The 21,616-nt window shown below is 47.2% G+C and overlaps 1 protein-coding gene and 1 non-coding gene across 2 annotated transcripts; one reads left to right on the forward strand and one right to left on the reverse strand.

Annotated features, from left to right (window-relative positions):
• Window positions 1-5,414: 5,414 nt before the first annotated feature.
• Window positions 5,415-5,521, reverse strand: LOC112937219 (small nucleolar RNA R71). The gene has a single exon (XR_003239734.2). It is a non-coding gene; the product is annotated as a small nucleolar RNA R71 (small nucleolar RNA).
• A 916-nt stretch (window positions 5,522-6,437) lies between these two features.
• Window positions 6,438-7,187, forward strand: LOC136356634 (uncharacterized). Its single transcript, XM_066310881.1, has one exon. The coding sequence runs from the start codon at window positions 6,438-6,440 to the stop codon at window positions 7,185-7,187; it is 750 nt and encodes a 249-aa protein (XP_066166978.1).
• The last annotated feature ends 14,429 nt before the right edge of the window (window positions 7,188-21,616 follow it).

A 21,616-nucleotide genomic window follows, 5' to 3' on the forward strand; every position in this document is an offset into this window, starting at 1 on the left:
AGGGAGGTCAGAAATCTTTTGCAGGAACTTTGCAAGCAGAAAGGAGTCATGTGAAATCATTGTTATGATTAATATTTGTTATGAACAATTGGCTGTGCAAATGATTTAATCAAAGAGTTGGTTTGAGAGTATGTGTGAATGTTGGTGTGAGTGCGTGTGGCTAATGTGGGTCAGGTTGTGATGTCTGTGCCCAGAAACGGTTGTTTTGTCTGATTATGTGCAGGTGACTTAAGGTCAGCCTTGGTCAATGGTGAGGACCGGGACTATGTTCAGGGAGGAACAGAGGTCTAGTGCGGTCGGGATACCATGTGAAAAGGTGACTAGAGTTAGGATTCTTGGGGGTCAACTTCAGTCAACGGTGGGGATCGGGACTAGACTCAGGGAGGAGTTGAGGTCCAGACGGTCAAGGATACCGGGTGACGAAGTTGGATACGAGATGGCATATGGTGGATAGACACCGTGTGGGAGAGATCTTCGCAACGGGCTTCACGAGGTGTGCGTGCAAGCGTCGGTGTTCGCGAAGGAGTTCTAGAGGAGAGTATGTGGTGCTACAGTACGGCGAGGTACTGTAGCATGCATATGTGTGCGTACTGTGTCCGGGTGGTGAGCAGTATGCATATGTATGGTGATGATCGATTCATGCATGTATATGCATGCATGTGCAGTCGGCATGCAGGCAGCAGTGGCTTCGGTTGGACAGAAGGCTGGGCAGGCGCGCGTGTGGCTTGCGGGAGCCGGTCCAGGCCGTGCGGCGCGAGGAGACCGAGTGCGAGCTGGCGAAGGATCGGTACGAAGGAGTTCGACCCGAAGCAGGATTTTCCATGGCGGGTGTGGCTGTGGTTTTGGAGAAAAAGGAAATTAAGGAATTGAGTTCTATTGGAAATAGGAGTTCTACACCTACTTTGAGTAGGGTGTTTTTGTGGTATAAATAAAGAGGGAGTGTGAGGCTTCCCGGTATCGGTTTTAGAGAGACTAGAGTTGAGAGAAAGTTAGGGTTTCGAGTTTAGTTCGACATTTTGGTGAGGAGTGCTGTTGGTGCACTTTGTAAACACTAGTTGATGCAATAAAGTTGAAAAATTTCAATCCACATCTTCGAGTTTGTCATCTACTGGTGTTTCTGGGTCCCGACGGTCTAACCGCAGGTGTGCGTGCGGTCTGACCGGTGGGATAGCGGTGGTCTAACCGCTGGTGTCAGGGCAGTCTGACCGGCGAGGCGTTGGCAGTCTGACCGGCGGTAGGAGGGCGGTTCGACCGGCGGCAACTGGACTCCGTCATCGACTTCGTTCGAGGGTAATCTTTAATTCCGCAAAAGATTTTGGGTTTTTGGTTTTCCCTACCATTCACCCCCCTCTGGTAGGTTTGTTTGGTCTTGTGCTATCCTACAAGTTGAAGGTGGAGAAGCAGAAGCAAGGGGAGGAAATACCACTGGGAATCCGGAAGAAAGTGCTACTGGTGGAGCAAGGACCAGTAAACAAGGAGAGTTAAGGGGAGGTATGCCCAAGTCTGATTTTCCAACCTCTTCAATGTTTGAGATTGTTCCACCATTTCCATCTGTTCCACCATGGAGCACAAATGTGTCTTGCTCTATGCCTTATAATCAGCCAAGACAACACTGGGCCGGACCACAACCTTCAATTGCACCATACACAATTCCACAGGGGAATGCAGCAACTCATGACCTTCGCAATGGTGGCTTCCAGTTCAACATGACTAGGATTCCGCAGTTTGAACCAAGATCTGAGATTTTTACTAACCAATTCCAAGAAAATTCAAGGGTGAGAATTTTTGATGAACCAAGAAATCAGTACCTGGGTCAGCATGTAGATGGAAATCATTATGCTGAAGCAGTCCTCAAGGGTCCTAGATTGGAGATACCTTTGTTCTGCAGTGATGATCTAGTGGATTGGCTGAAACAGTGTGAGAAGTTTTTTGAGTTAACTGTCTCTGGCTCACTTTCAAGGAAGGGCTGCCAAGTGGTTCAGAGGTATTGGTCTACCATGGCAGGTAATATCCTGGCCTCAGTGGTGTGCTATGATCTGCACTAAGTTTTCTACAGCTAATGTTCATGAAGCAGTAGAATTGTTTCAAAATGTTAAGCAGTATGGAATGACTGTGGAGCAATATATAGATAAGTTTGAGGAGTACGTTGACATGGTGAGAAGGGACCACCCCTACTTACGAGAGCAATACATCACAAGTTGTTTCATATGAGGTCTTAGGGGAGATATAAAACATGATGTTTGTGGGCAAAAACCTCAGGGGTTGTTGGAATCTCATTGGTATGCTAAGACATATGAGAAGTCTGTAGCTGCCAAAAGAGTGGCTTATGGAGTTAACAGAAATTGGAATCAAAATCTTAACATAGGGGGACATGGAAGAGTACAAGGGCAAAGGAACCAGCCCAGGAATGATGGTGAAAAGGAGGAGGAAAAGAAGTGTTGGTTCTGTAAGGAACCATGGTTTCCAAGACACCAATGCAAGGTTAAGCAGGCTCTACATATGCTGTTAATGGAGGGAGATGAGGAAGAGAATGCAACAGAAGAAAACTCTGAACCAGAGAAAACTAAAGAGGAAATCGGAGAAGAAGAAGTTGACTTACCTGAAGAGCAGGGGAAGGCAGAAGAGTTAATGTATGTATCTCTGAATGCTGTTCATGATACCACTAGACCTGACACTTTCTCTGTGATTATTCAGATCAATGGTAACAAAGCAGTGGAGTTAATTGATAGTGGGAGCACTAGTACCTTCATGGACATGGATTTTGCAGTTAAAATCCAATGCCCTTTGATGACCTCGAAGATCAAAAGAGCAGTAGTAGCTGGAGGGGGTGAGCTAAAGTCTAAAGTTCAAGTCCTACCTATGACATATGAGATACACGGGGAGTAGTTTACTAATCCATTCAATCTGATATCCTTGAAGGGGTATGACATCATACTGGGGGCTAATTGGATCTATCAACACAGTCCTATAACTCTTGATTTGAAGCAGATAAAACTGGACATCACAGTGGGCACAAGGAAGGTGGTCTTGCAGGGCTTTACTAAGCCAGGAAAACACATTCTTATCAATAGTAAAAGAATGGGAAGAGCATTGAGAAAAGGGGCAATGGGGTGTGTATTCCAAATTTGTGAGGCATCTGTGGATGAAGAAGGGCCTGTTCCTTTGGAGTTTCAAAAGGTACTCAAACAGTTTCCCTCAGTCTTACAAGAACCAAACGGATTACCACCTAGAAGATCATGTGATCATGTTATCACCTTGAAGGCTGGAACCACACCACTGTTGACGGTCGTTATCAATCAGTTTCTACCGTCAATATTACCAAAATACAGGAGAACTAGTGATGCTTGCAATGCATATATCTATTAGAATAATAAACTTCCACTAGTATTAGGTATACTAACCTCTTGCAGGGAATGACACTAAAGTGGAGGAGAATCGACATCAACTCAGACAATAAATCAATCGGACGATGTCGAGAATAGACTTGTGTATGAATGGGCCAAGAACTCAGGATTGACACGATGAATTGGGCCAAAATTCACAAGTCTATGGAGAAGAACAATGGAGAAGGCCGCCAACCGAAATTGGGTTGGATTGGGCCGGCCCCAGGTTCGGCCGAACCTCCCTCGCCTTTGTTGGATCCAGGTTTTGGCTGGACGGTTGAGATGAAGCCCCAATGACGGTTGGAGGGTATTACCGACCATTCCAACCGTCACAACCATCATAGTTCAGCTATAAAAGGACTTCACCTTCTCACTTCACTCACACACCTCAAGCAATAGCTCTCTCATTTCTCTCAAGTTTAGTTTAGTAGTATCTAGCTGGTGGAATAGGAATAGAGTAGAAATCAGGAGTCCGGAAGCCTTCGAAAGAGTTCGGGTATGGCTCTAGTAGCTTTTCTCTTCTCTTTTGTAAGCTTTGTACTTTTATTTGAATACTCTTCTAAATACAATTATGGTATTGAAATACTTTCCGAGTATATGAATGCCTACTTTACATTATGTTCTTGTTATTCTAAATATACGGCTAGCTTATCTGGGAGATGCTTTGGTGCGGGTATAATGTTGGCTTATGTAATTACTCTATGTCATGACGATGATATTAGAGTAGTATCTGGTAGTTTAGGCATAGTGTCTAGATTACGGGGTATCATTTTTGGGGTTATATATTGCGGATGAGAAGTGGGCTGCTGATGGTGACAGCTCAGTACGGGTATTCCGCCGCACCGCTATATAATCCTAAGTTAATTCCCTGGGGAGGGTATTCCTCCGTATTTAGCTCCGGTTGTATGGTCATGATGGGCTGTCATAAGGAACTCGGCAGTCAGGGGTGACTTCTCGAAGTACCAGGAGGGCATCGGATAGAGGGTATTAGCAAGTATATCAGTTATCTAGAATGTATGTATACTATGTATATTAGAAGTATAGGAATAGATTTTCTTTCTCTTTTCTTTCCACTTAGCTTAGATGATTTATTATGAGAATGAGTAGTACTACTTGTGTGTCACCCTACGCTTGGATTATCTTAACCCCTGCTTAGAATATGATTATCACAAGTAATATATAAATTATTAGTTGAGTTCTCTCTACATGATCTTCCCACGGGATAAAATAAATACGATACCCTTGGAATACTATCGGGTGAAATGCTACAATGGTATATCCGTGCGCTTGCGGATAAACTATGTAACCATAATATACCAGAAGTATTTCTGCGCCATTGCTGGGAATTATATTTCTAGTAATGTCGTTAAGAAATACCAACAAGCATTTCTAGCGCCGTTGCCGAGGAAGATTCATAATAGAGATTACTTGAACTAATACTTTATATTTACCGCTGTATAATCATTTTCTTTTGCAGGCTAACCTTGGTTGTTTTCACTGTTTGCTGTGGAAACAGGGTAGTGCATGACTGGTTTCAACCTGCCGGAAAACTTCAAAGAAAATCCAGAAGCTTTTTTCCGGAGCGTCAGGCCGTGAGTCGTTGCTCCGCATAAAACTCTACCGACAGAGAAACCAGCTGTACCAGCGCCACCGACCTTCAAGACTATGGCCAGCAAGACTCTTCGCGAGTTTGCTGCTCTCTCTGCTGGCAATGTGGCCATTGGGCCGCAGGTCAACATAGGGGACGTGGATTTCGACTAGAAGTCCAGCCTCATCACGATGGCGCAGGTTAGTCCGTTCTGTGGCAAGCCTAATGAGGATGCCAATGCTCATCTACAGCAGTTCCTGGAGATCTGTAGCACGTACACCATTAAGGGCGTTAGTCCCGACGCCGTCAGGCTGCGACTGTTTCCGTTCTCCCTTCTCAGGAGAGCGAAGCAGTGGTTTTATGCCAACCGTGTTGCTGTCAACACCTGGGACAAATGCTCTACGGCATTCCTCTCGAAATTCTTCCCGATGGGCAATACCAATGCCCTTCATGGAAGGATTTCCAGTTTCCAACATACAAGGGACGAGTCTATTCCGGAAGCATAGGAATGTCTGCAGGAATACGTGGCCGCCTATCCTTATCATGGGATGGACGACTGGCTGATCCTGCATAACTTTTATAATGGACTCACCCCGATGTCCCGCGATCACCTGGACACGGCAGCTGGAGGAACCTTCTTCTCTAAAACGGTTCAAGGAGCCGTTGATTTAATAAAGAAGATGGTCTCCAATATGGGTTGGAGCGAGGAACGACTCCAGACCCATCAGCGAGGCATGCACACCGTCAAGGAGACGGAATTACTTGCTGCCAAGCTGGACCTCCTCATGAAATGCTTGGACGACCACGAGAAACGGCCACAAGGCACCGTCAAGGCCTTGGACTCTCACATCACGTGTGAGATCTGCGGCGGCACAGGTCATTCTTGAAATGACTGCCCAGAAACCCGTGATGAGGCGATGTATATGGGCAACAACAACGTGTACCGTCCACAACGAGGTCAGGGGTGGAACCAACCACGCCCATATTATCAAGGAGGTAACAATAAGGGTAACTTTTCTAACCAGCCCTCCTTGAAGGATCTTGTTTTTGCTCAAGCTAAAACCACTGATGCATTAAGCAAAAAGCCTGCGGCCAATGACAAGGTCCTAGAAAATATTAATGTCAAGTTAGATGGCTTCACTTCTGCTTTTCAAAACCAGCTGAGCTTTAATAAAATGATAGAAACCCAGCTAGCTCAGTTGGCATCCTTAGTCCATGCAAATGAAACTGGGAGGATCCCGGGGCAACCCGACTCCTCCATTGAAAATGTCAAGGCGATCACGACGAGGGGAGGTAAGTCCACTCGTGATCCGCCATATCCTAACCCTGCAGGAACTAATGAGATATCAAAAGGAGCGCCATCTAGCGACTCGGCTGACAAAGAGGTTCATCCAGAGAAGACCGTGCCGTAGGAGTACTGCGACACACAGTTGCTGCCATTTCCCCAACGGAGTAGGAAACCATCAATGGACGAGCAATTCGCTCGTTTTGTTGAAGTCATCCAGAAGATCCACATCAACGTGCCGTTGTTGGACGCCATGCAAGTGCCAACATACGCCCGTTATCTCAAGGACATACTCAACAACAAGAGATCGCTCCCAACAACGGAGGTGGTCAAACTGACGAAACAATGCAGCAACCTGATACTTCACAAGCTCCCGGAGAAGAAGAAAGATTCGAGGTGTCCTACAATCACCTGCTCGATCGGGGCACAACAATTCGACCAGGCCTTGTGCGACCTTGGAGCCAGTGTCAGCGTCATGCCAAAAGACGTCATTGACAAACTCAATTTCATGGTGTTGGCACCGACACTGATGCGCCTCCAACTGGCTGATTCATCAGTCCGTTACCCGGCAGGGATAGCGGAAGATGTGCCAGTCAAGATACAGGATTTCTTCATCCCGGTTGATTTTGTGGTGCTAGACATGGACACGGGGAAGGAGACACCGCTCATCCTAGGGCGTCCGTTCCTTAGCACCGCAGGAGCCAACATTGACGTGGGAACGGGGAGCATCCGTTTCCATATCAACGGGAAGGAGGAAAAGTTTGAGTTTCAACCGAGGACGGAACAATGCTCCATGGTCAGAATCAAGTACGGGCTAAACCCGCAGAACATTCAAATGGTCGAAGTGGAGCCACCCAAAACGAACAGCCTGGTGAAATTCATGCAGAACTTCCTAGAGAAGGAAACAACGATGCCCAGGAACCGTTATTGAAAAACGCCAGTAAAATCACCCGTACCTGCCAAAAAGCTAGAGCAGCCGGCTTAGAGGAAGCCGCCATCTGCACCAATATCAAAGAAGGTGTGGAAGGAAAAGCCAAAGATGCCCGCTCCATCACTTCCTGTCGTAGGCTCTCCGGACCTTCCATTATAATTGAAAGATGAAGTGAATAATTCAAGTCATCAAACAAGCATAATGAAACATCCGACGCCACGAGAGAGGAATATTGGAGACATTGCTGGGCCCTTAGCCTGCCAGTCAACTTCAGCCTGAGATGTGCCCGTCAAACCACTCGAAGGTGGCGACCAGATGTGTTACACATTCAGGAGACTTGACAAAAATGGCTAAAGATCTACAGCCTCTCAAATATCCCTAACTCATACTCATGTGAATCTAGTTCCCAAGAAGTGCACTAGATTCACACATTCATCTTAAGCATGAATATACATAGCAAGATACATCAAAAGCAATTAAAATTTAGATTACAACTACTAATAGATACATGGCCGACCGGCCAAATATAACTATATCAGAGAACAACGGAAGCTTGACTACCCAATCCTCAAGCATACCGACTAGGGGTTTACCCCATTAAGTTCAAATCCTAGAAGAAGTAGTCGAAACCAGCATCACTCAAATCTACTAAGCCTATTCCTGCAAAACATAAATTAAACAACATATGGCAAGATTCAATACATTAATCAAATTAATGTACTAGCAAGAGCACTATCAAACCTACATACATGAAAGCTCTAAGTCAAAGGAAGGCTATTTGTAGTCTCAATTTTAAGCATAAAGCAAATTTTAGTTCACAAACCATTTGCAACGTAATTTAAGAAAAACATTTTAGCAATATGTAAAGCATATTAATCATGGCATGATATCAACATAAATAGATAGACATCATTCCCTTACGACACAACGGGAAGTAAGGCAATCACATCACATATACCAATCTCATCATCTTCTCAAATCATTTAGTTTCAAAAACATTTAGAACTCATAGCACATCATCATGTCGCTCATGACCGTGAGCACGGCTGATCGATTAGTTTTTAGAACTCTGCAGAGTTTGTACAGCTTTACCCTCATAATATGAACACTCTAGTTTGTTTTGAGTTTGCAAGACTCCACCACACTCTTCATGTTGAATGTGGTCTAGAGGTTATAACGAGGCTTTTACATTAAGTATTGTCTAACCTTGCATGAGCACGATACGTGTTTCTCCATCTTAAGCCATACACGTTATATGACCTAGAACCATTAAGTGTCGGGCCCATGCTTTAAACTTAACGCCGTGGTAGCGGACACAACGGGAACCCACCAACGTGGCACAATATCGTTGTATTGGACACACTTAGACGCCCATGCCGTGAGGCGGAACAATACACTCGTCCCCTCTTGGAAATCACACACTTAGGAATAGTACAATCGTCCTATGGTTCAACATACACATGGGTAGTTCCTCTAGGTAGCCCACAGTACACTCGTGGCCCCTACCTATACTACAACGGCCTCCCAAATGCAAAGTTAGACAAGTGCTTAACTTAATAGGCCAAGATCCCCCCATAAAGACACATGTGGATGTACGGTAAACATAATGGTTGATATGATGTTCGGTCCTTAATCGACTCAGGCGAACACTCCCCCTATCGATATGCAACTACTACCATATGCATACCACTTGCCGCCCAAGTCTAAAATTACATTTTATCTCATTTTATTTTACAAATAATCAGAGAATCACATCTGAACATAATGTTTAAAAAGGAGTTCCAAATAGTATATCAAGTGACTCATAACCATGTTTTTGTTTATCACAACGCAAGGCTAAGCATTTGCACTTTATAAAAGCATAGTATAGTCATATGAGCACAATAAAAGTACTCTAATTAATCCTAAGGTTCAAAACAGTAAGGGGTGATTTTCAAAAGGGAATTCATGCATCTTTTAAAGGTACAACTACAATCTATAGTTTTGAAATTACCAATAGTTAGAAATACGCGTGCAACTTTACAATCAAAACATTTAGCCCGAAAACATAGGATTCAATATGTTCACTGGAAGGGCAACACTTGCCTTGATTGATATAGGACCTTCTTGAGATCAGCTATAAGACCAATCATCTCACCGATAACGATTTTGCCGTCTAAAAGAAATAACAGTAACGATAAATGCCAAAACATGTAAAAATCTAAAATGATGTAAAATGCATGAGTTTACTAGTGTGGTTAGGTACTCTTCTAAGATGAAATTAGGTGAAAGAATTTATATTTTATCACTTTGCATTAGAGAGTTATAAATTTTCAAAGTTTAATACTAGCTCTAGATTAATTAACCTCTAACAGTCCTTAGGTGCATTTTAGGTCTAAGTTTTGTGAAATGTTGGCTTGCTGCAGTGAAGGGAATGCTCACAGGAGTTCAACAAAATTGGTTTCATAATTTTTAAAGTTAGCATGATTTTATTATGAATTTTACAAGCTAGGACATATGCTATAATCTTTATTAGTTATTTCGAATTTTAGATATGTTTTGAGTACTGTATGTGTCATATTTTATTTTATAAAAACTAAGTGCATGATTTTGCCAATCTAACAGAACTGGAATCACCTCATTTGGAGTTGAAATAAATCACCGATGGGTTTTATAGTTTCTAGTTTACCCTATATTAGTTATTTTACCAATTAAATAGTTGGTGATGATTTTAGTACATAAAGTATCAAGTTTTAGTTCATATAAATTAAGTGTATGATTTTTTGAGCACACTGGAATTTGGTTCACTCCAAATTAATTTAAGATGAATTTTATATGAATTTTCTAAGTTGAAGATTGCTCTATGTTCATTATTTTTTATGTGAATTATTAGAGCTACTTCTTCTACTGCAAGTGCCAAGTTTTATGATTCCATATTAAGACTCATAACTTGGTGATTCTACAGAAATTTAGTTCATCCATATTGGAGCTAAAATGAATTTTATATGCAATTTACAAGTTAACCTATTTTTCTGTAGATTAGATATTCACTAAAGCATTTTCCTTATATTTTCTAGATTTTAAACACATAGGCCCACTGGTCAGTGAGAGATATTTTGCAGAAAGGTACCTTGAGGTTCTAGGAATAGGTCCCGAGGTCCCTATCACGTTTTAATTGAATCTTCATTAAGAGTTCTTGAGTTTTAATCTATTTACATGCATCTCCTTGGGTCCACATGTCATTCTAAGGTTGTTTGTAGTTACAACCTTACCAGATCTAAACATTCACTAATGAAAGTCCTTAGTACCTAATCCAACTGGACCCACATGTCAGCTAGCCTGAGAGGAGGACAGAGCAGCGGCTTCACGGCGTCGCCGGCGGTGAACGGTGGCAGATTTCACGATGCGACCAAAACAGAAAATGCAGAGTGGAACATGGCGAAGCTAATGGTGGTACTTTCGCGGGCTGCGATGGTCGGTGTCAGCGTTGGCGGCAGCGCGAGCGGCAGTGAGCTTCGGCATGCATGTGCATGTCGAGCTCCAGCTTGTTTCGGTGTGAATGAGTGTATGCATGTGCCTCTACGGGGTTGCTGGAAGCTTACTGTGGGTTGGACATGCGCCGGTAACGCTTTAATGGCGACGACGGCGTGAAGAATGTGTTGGCAACTTTTTTAACAAGTTGACAAGCACGATCGTAGCACCTTAAGCCTTGCGGTGATTCTAGAGTCGCCAACCACCTCGATCTAGCAAAGAGCTAAACCTAGATGGGTTTTGATAACTAAACCGGCTAGCGGAGCCGATTTCTAGATAACTACCCGTCTCGTGGGCAAAACGGAAGGTTTTCAGGACAAACCTACAAAGGGGTGTCGCACTCTTGCAGCGGCGGCGGACGGTTTACGGCGTAAACCGACAAAGATGGACAAACTAAGAGAAAACTAAAAGCAATATGAAAAACGATTCAATTGATTGATAGTAGATTGGTTTTTTACAATGAACCGGCCATGTCCCTTATATAGGGGTTGGTCTTGCCCTCTACAGGCCCTCCTCCACGTCTAACTCGGGGTAGAAACCAAAGGAAACCCGAAACATGCCTTCCCGAGTAAGGAAACTTCGAGACCCGACGAAATAGAGTCGGACTCGGGCCTGCCGGTCAGACCGGCCACACACCGCCGGTCTGACCGGCCCTCAACCGGCGGTCTGACCGCCCAACACACGGCGGTCAGACCGGCCCACTCGGAGGAAACCGATAGACTTCCAAATTTTGGCAATCTTTACTATTTTAATCCTAGGTGCCAAATTTGGGTGTAAATACATGCCCCCCTGCCTTTTTGATGAACAACGTAAATCTAAAAGCATAGAACATGTTTTTGGTCTTAGGACGATAACGTAATTACCGGCCATAGTACCTCCTAAGCGTCTTGCCAAACACTCGGGAAGTATTTCTTCAAGTATTTCCCGTTGATTGCTCGCTGAAAACGCTCCCCTTGAAGTGTCTCCAAAAAGTATGTGTTCCCTCGAACAATGCCGCACACTCGATAAGGACCCTCCCAACTAGGAGACCACTTACCGAACTCCTTGGATCAAGTACCCAAAGGCAAAATTGTCTTCCAAACTAAGTTTCCAACTTGAAACAATTTTGCTTTCACCCTCTTGTTGTACACCTTGGCCACCCTCTTCTTCTCTTTCTCTATCTCTTCCAATGCCTTTAAGCGCTTGTCGATGACTTCATCCCATTTCCATTCTGGTACCTTTAGAGGTTGGAGGTGTCCGGCCGGTCGTTGCTGCTCCGCTTTAACACGCTGACACACATCACAAAGGGCCACGAACTCTGCGATTTCCCGCTTCATACTAACCCACCAATATTTCTCTTTCAAGTCTAAGTACATCTTCGTACTGCTTGGGTGGATGGAATAAGGACTTTCATGAGCTTCCTAAAGTATCAACTATTTAAGTTCCTTGTCGCCCGGAACGCATACACGATTTCTGTTCCATAAGGTTCCGTGTTCATCTTCCGTGAAGCCTGCGGCTTTACCCTGCTTCATATTCTTGAGGATCCCATGCATATCCGGATCATTCTTCTGAGCCTCGCGTATTTGGTCAAGCAAGGTGGGCTTTGCTTCTAGTGCAGCCAAGAATCCATGGCTAACGACACTTAGGTTGCTTCCAACTGTTGATTAAGTTCCGGTGGAATGCCACGGACGCAAAGAGTACTGCAATGGCCTTTTCGACTCAGCGCGTCGGCCACCACGTTGGCCTTATCAGGGTGATAGTGGATTCCCACATCATAATCTTTGATGAGCTCTAACCATCTTCTCTTCCGAAGATTCAGATCCGACTGGGTGAAGATATATTCCAAACTCTTATGATTGGTGTATATTTCGTAGCGATTTCCAATGAGATAATGCCGCCAGATCTTCAGAGCATGAACCACAGCGGCCAACTCCAAGTCATGGATAGGATAGTTACCTTCATAGGGTCATCGCTGGCGTGAAGCATAAGCTACCACATGACCTTCTTGCATTAACACACACCCCAATCCTTGGCGCGAAGCGTCACAGTACACCAGGAAATCCTTGCGAGTATCCAGTAAGATTAACACTGGCGAGGAAACCAACTTTTCCTTGAGAGTTTGAAATGCTCTCTCACACTACGGACTCCACACAAATTTTTGTTCCTTCTTCAGCAACTGCGTCATGGGCCTGGCAATTTTGGACAAATTCTCGATGAACCTCCGATAGTACCCTGCCAAACCCAAGAAACTACGGACCTGGGTGACCGTCTTGGGTTGCTGTCAACCGATGACGGCTGTTACTATTTCAAGATCCACAGCAACTCCTTTAGCAGATATCACATGCCCTAAGAACTTGACTTCGGACAACCAGAATTCACACTTACTGAGCTTGCCATACAACTGATGTTCCCGGAGCTTTCCTAACACCAGACGGAGATGCTGCTGATGTTCTTCCTCTGACTGTGAGTACACCAGTATGTCATCAATAAAGACCACAACGAACTTATCCAAGTATTCCATGAACACCTTGTTCATTAAATTCATGAAGAAGGCAGGAGCGTTGGTCAGACCGAATGACATCACCGTGAATTCATACAGCCCGTACCGCGTGGTGAATGCGGTCTTAGGGATATCTTCTTCACGGATACGCAACTGGTGATATCCGAAACGAAGATCAATCTTGGAAAAGACAGTGGCACCTTTAAGCTGATCGAACAGATCATCGATCCGGGGAAGAGGGTACTTGTTTTTGATAGTGACTTCATTAAGAGCTCGGTAGTCAACGCACATCCTATTTGTCATGTCTTTCTTTTCTACAAAAATCACGGGAGCACCCCAGGGGGAAGTGCTCGGCCGTATATACCCCTTCTCTTTCAACTCTTCCAACTGCTTCTTGACTTCTGCCAATTCATTTGCTGCCATACGGTAGGGTCGCTTGTACATGGGAGTGGTTCCTAGAGCAAGATCTATCCTGAACTCAATCTCCCGCTTGGCGGCATACCGGGTAGCTCTTCTGGAAACACATCACCGAACTCGTTGGCGACGAGTATTTCTGACAGTCCTAGCTGACGAAGTATTGAGCCGGTGGGAGTTGGGTGCGCAAAGAAGACAACCCGTAGATCAGGCTTCCGGTACATAGTGACAGTACGCCTTGCACAATCCACTACTCCTTAGAATTAGGTCAACCAATTCATCCCGAGGATCACATCCAAGTCCTTGGTGTCAAGAAGGATCAGATTCGAGGGGAAAGGAATTCCCTAGTTCTCTATAGGTACGGCCGGACTATAATACTTTGCTGCATAGCCCCTCTAGGGGTGGTGAAGAGCAGAGAGCTCCTAAGCTTTGTGTCACGCCCAGAAATTCACGAACCGGAATTTCTAAGCTGAATGTGCATTGAACCCCTATCCAGGACCAGCCAGGGTACACAAACGACAATTGTTGACATACAGATCCACGTCTTACAAAAATATAAAAGATTACAAATGCAGCGGAAAAGATAAAAGCGAGCTAAGCCTAAAGACTTGACTCCTGCAGCGGAAGATTCCATTCCACAGGCATCCTTGATGGTAGCGACGAAACCAACTTCTTCGAGACATCTCCAACTAAGAAGGACTTCAACTCTGGTGTGGGGGAAAAGAGAGCAAGACTGAGTACTACCCACTGTACTCAGCAAGTCATACCAGAAGAGAAGGTATGATGCAGGATATATCCAAGGGAGGCTAAAGGTTCTTTTGCATAAAGCTAGCATTTAAAAGCAGTAAAACAGTTGCAGTAATTAATCAATATTAACCAATCACTGTCCAACGCTACACCATGTTGCAACAGGCCCAACCAACCACCTAAACTACACCAGTTCAATAGCTAACTAGGGGTGAGACTAATCATGGTGAATCTGGTCGACCGCCCATAACCGTGGGCACGGCTATTCGAATAGTTTTACTCTGATCAGAGGTGTACAACTGTACCCACAAGACACAGCCCCATGACACGTTTCTGTGCACCGACATGCCACCATGACATACTGGAAAGAGGCCGTGACAGGACCCTTCGCATAACCCCCTCTAACCGATTGCACCACACCTCAGGGTTCGCCCCCGTCCCCAGCAGGCAACGGGCAGCCCCCCTCTCATGCCGCGGTGAATCCGGAAGACGATCAACCGGACACCCCGGCCGACCCAACTCCATCACGCCCACCCTCACCTGGGTACGTCGGCTAGAGAAAAGCTACACTACAAGCCCAGCCGTTGCCCATGCTGGCTTGTGGTAAGTACGATAAGTTCTTCCAGGGCATCCCGTAAACCGGTCCTTAATCACCATGGGCACGACTAGCAAAACCATGCACCCGCAGCCCACCATGCAGTGTATTTTAATTAACTATCACCATTGCGGTGGCTCTATTCCAAAGCTATGCCAATAACCAAAGTCTATGCATAAATGTGATTCCCCCTTTGTGTACTAGTTGAACTAAGCATGGCTAAGCATTTCCTAAACCAACATCTAGTCATTTTAAAACCCAAGTTATCAACGGCATAAGGTAAACAATATATGGCTGAGTAGAAGGACCCATCCCACATGATATTGTAAAACAATGCAACATTTAATAGAAATGTGGGACATTTGTAAATTGGGTACAATATGATCAATTGTAATGCATGACTTGCCTTGCTCTCTCACTGATGAGACCACAGCAACGTCTTCGAGAAACTGCGGATCGACGAAACGGCCGAAATCTACAGGACAAACAAAGCACACAAGCAAAACATGCTATAAGTCAACTGAAACAGGAAACAATACCATTTTTATTGGATTCTATGCATTTTTATGAATTTACTGAGACTTGAATGGACTTAATCGGCGCTCGGATGAATTAGATATGATTTTTAGAAGATTATCTGTGTTTTCACTAATAAAGAAAAAACCTTAATTTATTTATTGCGCAATATGTCCCAGGGCTGACGTCATCAAGGAGGGAGCGGCGCCGACAGGAGGGACCCACGGGTCAGTGACTCAAGGGGAGAGAGAGAGGGGCGGCTGACAGGCGGGCCCCACCGGCCGCGGCTCCAAAAAGGAAGGGGTGGCGTCTGCCGGGCTCGGCTCGGCTCCAAGCCGGCCGGCCGGCTATGGCGAGCGGCGGCGGCGCATGGTCGCCGGCGGCGGCGTCGGCCGAAGGCAACGGCGCGCGCGTGGTGGATAGCAGCGGACACGGGAGGGAGAGAAAGAGGGAGGAGAGAAATAGTGGAACCTCAACGGAGCACGGGGAGAAACGGGCTCCGACGACGGAACTCGACGGATGGGAGGTGGACGAGGTGGACCTCGGCCACGCAAACCCGACGGTGGTGGTGGCGCGGTGCGGCGGCGGCCCTAGCGGCGGCTAGAGGCGGCCGGAGTAGTGTAAGAGGCGGCGGCGGGTGGGTGCACGGTGCGAGAGCGGTGGAGAGCTCAGGAGAGGCCAGCGAGTAAGGAAAACGAGAGAGGGGGTTGCGGGGAAGCTTTATAGGGGCTCGGGAGGGGCGGACATGGCCGGGAACCCCCCCACCCCGATTTGGCCGGTGACGTAGGGTAGTGGGGAGAGAGAGTTGGGGGGGATTCAAATCGAATCCCGCCCTTGCGGGGCGCACGCGTGCGGGAGAGGAGAGGGAAGCGGGCGGCGATGTGAGCGCGGCGACGTGGGCGTGGGGTGGGGCACGGATGCGGAATGGAGGAGGTGGGGCGCCGGCGGTTGGAGCTTCGGCTCCAACAGCTAGAGGAGGAAGACGACCAACAGGTGGGCCCCACCTGTTGGCGCCCGAAGGAGGGAGGGAGGGAGGGAGGACTTCGGGGAGGGGAGGAGAAGGAATGGGCCGGCAGCCCATGATGAAAGGAGAGGGAGGAAAGAGGATGAAAAAGAAGGGAAAAGGATAAAGGGGATTTTCTTGGGATTAAATATTGCACTTTGATGAATTTTATTTGGTTAAAATTCCACTAAAAATCCTGTTAATGTATTGTGACATGGGTAACTCAAGAAAAATTCCCCATGCCGATTCCGATTATTATTTGCATTTATTAATTTGAGGAATTCATCTCTAGGTTAATTCAACAATTTCTTCAGGTGATTTATTTAACAAATTTTAAAGCTAAAAAGGGGAACTTCAGGGCGTGACACTTTGCTACCCCCAGCTGATTTCTCCCCTTGAATTGCACAGATATAAATGAGTGGGAAGCTCCAGAGTCAAACAAAATGGTAGCGGGGATGGAATGAATGAAGAACGTACCGATGATGACATCTGGAGTTGTCAGCACATCCTCTGTAGTAACGTGGTTCACACGACCCCGAGTTGCATCCTTTCCACCATTGTTGGGGTGGGGAGGCGCTTGGCCTTGCTGACGCCTCGGCTTCGGGCATTTATCCGTGAAGTGCCCAGGCTCGAAACAGTTGAAGCACAGACGCGGCTGACCTTGAACATCCCTGCGTCCTTGACTAGGCTGCACGGCCGGTGCAGGGGAACGGGGTGCACGGTTCCCTTGCTGATTCTGCTGCTGCTGTGGCTGTGGGACGCGTACCACAAATTGAGGTCATGGCGCGGGGCGAGGCTGCTGCTGCTGCTGCTGCTGTGAGGAGGATCCCCCTGGATAGGGATTGGTGTAGCGGATCCTTTGGTTAGCCCCCTATTGATTACGGAAATTCGCCAAGCGACGTTTGTGTGACTCCAGTTCCTTGTGCTTGGCCTCCAGGCGGATGCTCTTGTCCACCAGGCGCTGGAAATCAGGGTAATCCCCGGAGACCAGACGCACAGAAAGTTCAAGGTCCATTCCTGCCAGAAACTTCTTCTGCTTTTCTTCATCTTCATGAACATCCTCCGGGGCGTACCGGGCCAGGTTATTGAACTCATGCAAATACTCCATAACAGAGCGGTTGCCTTGCTTCAACTCCTGAAATTCCCTCTTCTTAAGGGCCATGACTCCAGCTGGCACGTGGGTCCTCCGGAAAGCGGCGGTGAAGCGGGCCCAGGTGATTGGCTGTCCTTCTGGCTACGTAGCCTGGAAGTGGTCCCACCATAGCGATGCGGGCCCCTGCAGCTGATGGGTTGCGAAGATGACTTTCTCCTCAACATTGCACTGGACGGTGTCCAACTTTTTCCCAACGGCGTGCAACCAGTCCAAGGCATCCACGGGGTTGTTGGAGCTAGAGAAGGTAGGCGGGCGGATGCGGTGGAACTCGGCAAGCTTGGAGTGCTGTGGGGGTGGTGGTGGTGGTGGCGCATTGGGTTGCGGCGGATTCTGGATGTGGTGGAGGAAAGCAGCCATCATGTTGGCCTGCTGGGCGAGGATTTGGGTGAGGATGGGGTTTGTGTAAGGTGGCGGTGGTGGTGGCGGAGGGGGAGGTGGAGATGGAGGTGGGCTGCCATGGTTGTTGTGGTTGCTGCCTTCGGGGTGACTGCCCTCACCGGTAGCAGCGCTTTTCCTGGTTGTCACCATCTAAAGATTCCACACAGAACCAGCAAACAGAAAGAGCTGACGATTAAAACTAACCACCCACGACTACCATAATTCTTGAATTTATTTCTGCTACTAAATTGGTTCATTAAGGTTCAAATTGCTTAAGCGAACTAAATAAAGACAGGCTCCGACACAGTTATCACACACTAGTATAACCATGCCCCACACGACTCTGCAAGAAAACAAACGAAAAGAACACACGCGCGGGCCTACTAGCTGCTCGTCTACTTCTACGACGGGCCGGGGCAGAAGGTGAGCAACAGCACATCCTCTGTGCTGCCAACGCCAGAGGCTCCCTCCTCCTGAGGAACCAAGGGCGCGGGCTCGGCGCAAGGAGTCTCCACGAAGCAGGTCCACGCCAAGGACTAACGAACAAGCTCAGGCCTGGAGGTACTCTTGCGGGCGGTGATCTTCTGACTGCGGCAGACACGGCGGCGCTTGGGGTGGCAGACCTGTCCTTGAGCAATCTTGAGCTAACATAGCTGCGCTTCCACGGCGTCCAAGTCCTTCTTCAGCTACAAATTCTCCTGACGCAGCTCCAGGACCTTCATGTTCTTCTCGACCAACCCACGGCGCACCATATGATGGAAGTCGATATGGGCTGTGTCGTACGCCTCCACCATGAGCGCCAGATGCATGATGGTAGCGTCATCCTCCGAGCTAGCATCCCTGAAGGCGGCGTAGTCACGGGCTCCTCCACGACGAGGGTGGTAGCGGTAGGGCGAGTGCTGCAACTCGTCCGTCTGGATAGCGCTGGTGAAGAGTGCCGGTGGCGAGGAGCGCGGCGTTCTGGCAAGCGGCAGGGAAGGAGTCTCCACCCGCAGTGACTGCCAGCGAAGTCCTCTCGGGAGAGCCGGTGAGGATCACCGTAGTGACCTCCCAAGCGGCACCGGGCTCTGCATCGTCATCATCCTGCTCCGGAAGCTTCTTGCCTTGGTAGTCCACTCCATGCGAATATCCCAGGACAACGCACATGCCCCACAGTTCCAAAGCGAATCCAGTCAGATCCAGACCACGACGGTTGAGGTTGTCGGCCATATATAAACAAAGGCAAAAGAAAAATTTTAGAGATCAGCTTCTGAGGAGAAATGAAGCAGCAAGACAAAGAGAGACTAAAGGATTTTCGCAAATAAGGGGTGATTTTTATTTTCAAAATACTACTAATGCTTAGGTTCTAAGGCTCGTCCTAGGGTCAAGGAGGCTCTGATACCAACTTGTCATGACCGGAATTAACCCAACGGGCATTCCATATGTGCGTGTATTATTCCTTGTCCCAGGAGGCAAGGTACACCAAAAGTTGATACAATTCAGAGTTTAACAAGCGGAAACGTAAATAGTTAATTTATTACATGGGCGACGAAGGCCCAGCACACACGAAGATAAACGGAAAACAGCGGAAGACTAGGGGGACGACCACAGGCACTTGACGGCAGGCACGAGCTAGACACCAAAGCCTTCATCCTCTAGGAACACCTCTTCTAGGTTGGGGAAACATTGAGCAAGATTGAGTACAACCACCGTACTCAGCAAGACACACCCACGAATACAGAATAAATGCAAAGAAGTACAAGGGAGTTATAATAAAGGGGTTAGGGTTTGCAGTAAACAGCATTTACAAGACTTTTAGTTGCTCAGGGCCATTTTGTAAAGACGATCTTAGAGCTACACAGTGTTATTAATCAAGGCCGTGAACCCGCACGAACCTGCCTTAACCCAAGGCCTGCGATGATTCAGACCGAATAGGCAACCCGACCTGGGTCCCAGCTCGTCCCAAGCCAACCCAGGCCAACCATTCCACGTTTTAGTTGTTAAGAAAGTTTTAAGAATTAAACCACTAACTTGGGTACATTGCTAGGCTTGCCCATAACCGAGGGCACAGCTATTCGAATAGATTTACTCTGATCAGAGGTGTACATCTTTACCCACAAGACACGTCTTCCTCACGTTTAACCACGCGCCACATGCCACCACGGCATACGGACGGAAGACATGACATAGTTCCCAACCTATCCTAGCCATAAACAAGAGTACCGACCCAACCCTGGCTACGGCCAGGATTCCCGAGACAGGTAACCAAGGTTGAGCCCCTAGCAGCAGGACACCAGCCCTGTGCCATGACATCTCGACTACCGGGCCGCGGCTCGTGTAGCATTCATTTGTCCTAGAGATGTCCATCGAGCCCCGACTTCGTTCATCCCTATCCGTGTACTTTTGCCCATGACCAGACTGAGCCACAAACTAAGCCTTACCCACTAGACATGTGGAAGTACGGTAGTGCTTTGCAACAGAGGCCCGAAGACCGGTCGTTATAGTGGCCGAGGTGGTACTATCAAAACCATGCACCTCAAGCCCAGCCTAAAACAATTTTGGGAGTTTTGAAAGGAGGAGAAGGGGTGTGTCCATTTCCACATAATCCAACCATTCCATAATGTCCAAATGATATGAGCATTCCCAAAGTCTAAAGTTATAAAACCACCTAATGTTGCCTAATTAATCAGCGAAGCATCTAGCTAAATTCATACTAGTGGAACCATGAATAGAGTACCCACTAGTTGGGGTTTTGTTTATCCTAAGGTGAACAAGGTAATAATAACAATAGCAATAATAATAAGGTCATAACAAATGTAAATAGGCATGGCTAAATAAAACAGTGATAACGCGGGAATTTAAATAAAGCGATAATGCAATAATTTAAACCAAAATAGTTTTATAAACTGGGATTCAATATGCTCAAGGATGATATGACTTGCCTTGCTCACTTTCCCAAACGTCGGCTTCAACCTCCACGTAGAGCGGATCTTCTGAAGCAGCAGCGTCTACACGACCAACGGAAAGAAAAAAGGCTTTTACTCTAATAAACTCCATATAACAAACAGAAACAAAGCTAAAAAATGGGGCCTTGACTTCTTTAGGAAAAATTAGAGACTTCAACGGTCCAATTCCGAGTTCAAACGACCAAGTTATGGCCATTTGAAGTTTATATGTTGTTTAAGTGAATATTTGCGAATTTATTCATTTAAATTTTTAGTTAAAATCGATTTATTGCGTCAGCCGAGGGGAGGGGGCGAGCGGGCTGGGTCCATGGGAGTGGTGGGCTCCACATGGCAACACCTCGGTCCACGGTGGACCGGGTGCACCCGCGGCTCACCAGCCGGCGCCGTGGGCCCCACGCGTCAGCCGCACCCGAGGGCACGGGTGGCTGACGGCCGGGCCCCACGCGGCGGCCACACGGCGCGCCCGGAGGTGGCCACGTCGGCGCGGCCGACGGGAGGCGGCGCCCGCGCCCCGATGGTCGCCGCCGGTGACCACCGGCGCGGCAGAGCGGCGGCCGAGAGAGGGGAGGGAAGGGGGAAAGGAGGCGGCAGTCCAATGCTCACCCCGAGGCGATGGTGGCGACGGAGGAGGCGGCCGGAGCGGAAGTAGGCGGTGGTGCGGCTCGGGTCCAGGGGGTCGGCGGTGTTCC

This window comes from Oryza sativa, chromosome 5 (assembly GCF_034140825.1).
Source record: "Oryza sativa Japonica Group chromosome 5, ASM3414082v1".
Classification (NCBI taxonomy): domain Eukaryota; kingdom Viridiplantae; phylum Streptophyta; class Magnoliopsida; order Poales; family Poaceae; genus Oryza; species Oryza sativa.

Coding starts and splice junctions, on each gene's coding strand:
- LOC136356634 (XM_066310881.1), top strand. CDS start 6,438: ATGGACGAGCAATTCGCTCGTTTTGTTGAAGTCATCCAGAAGATCCAC.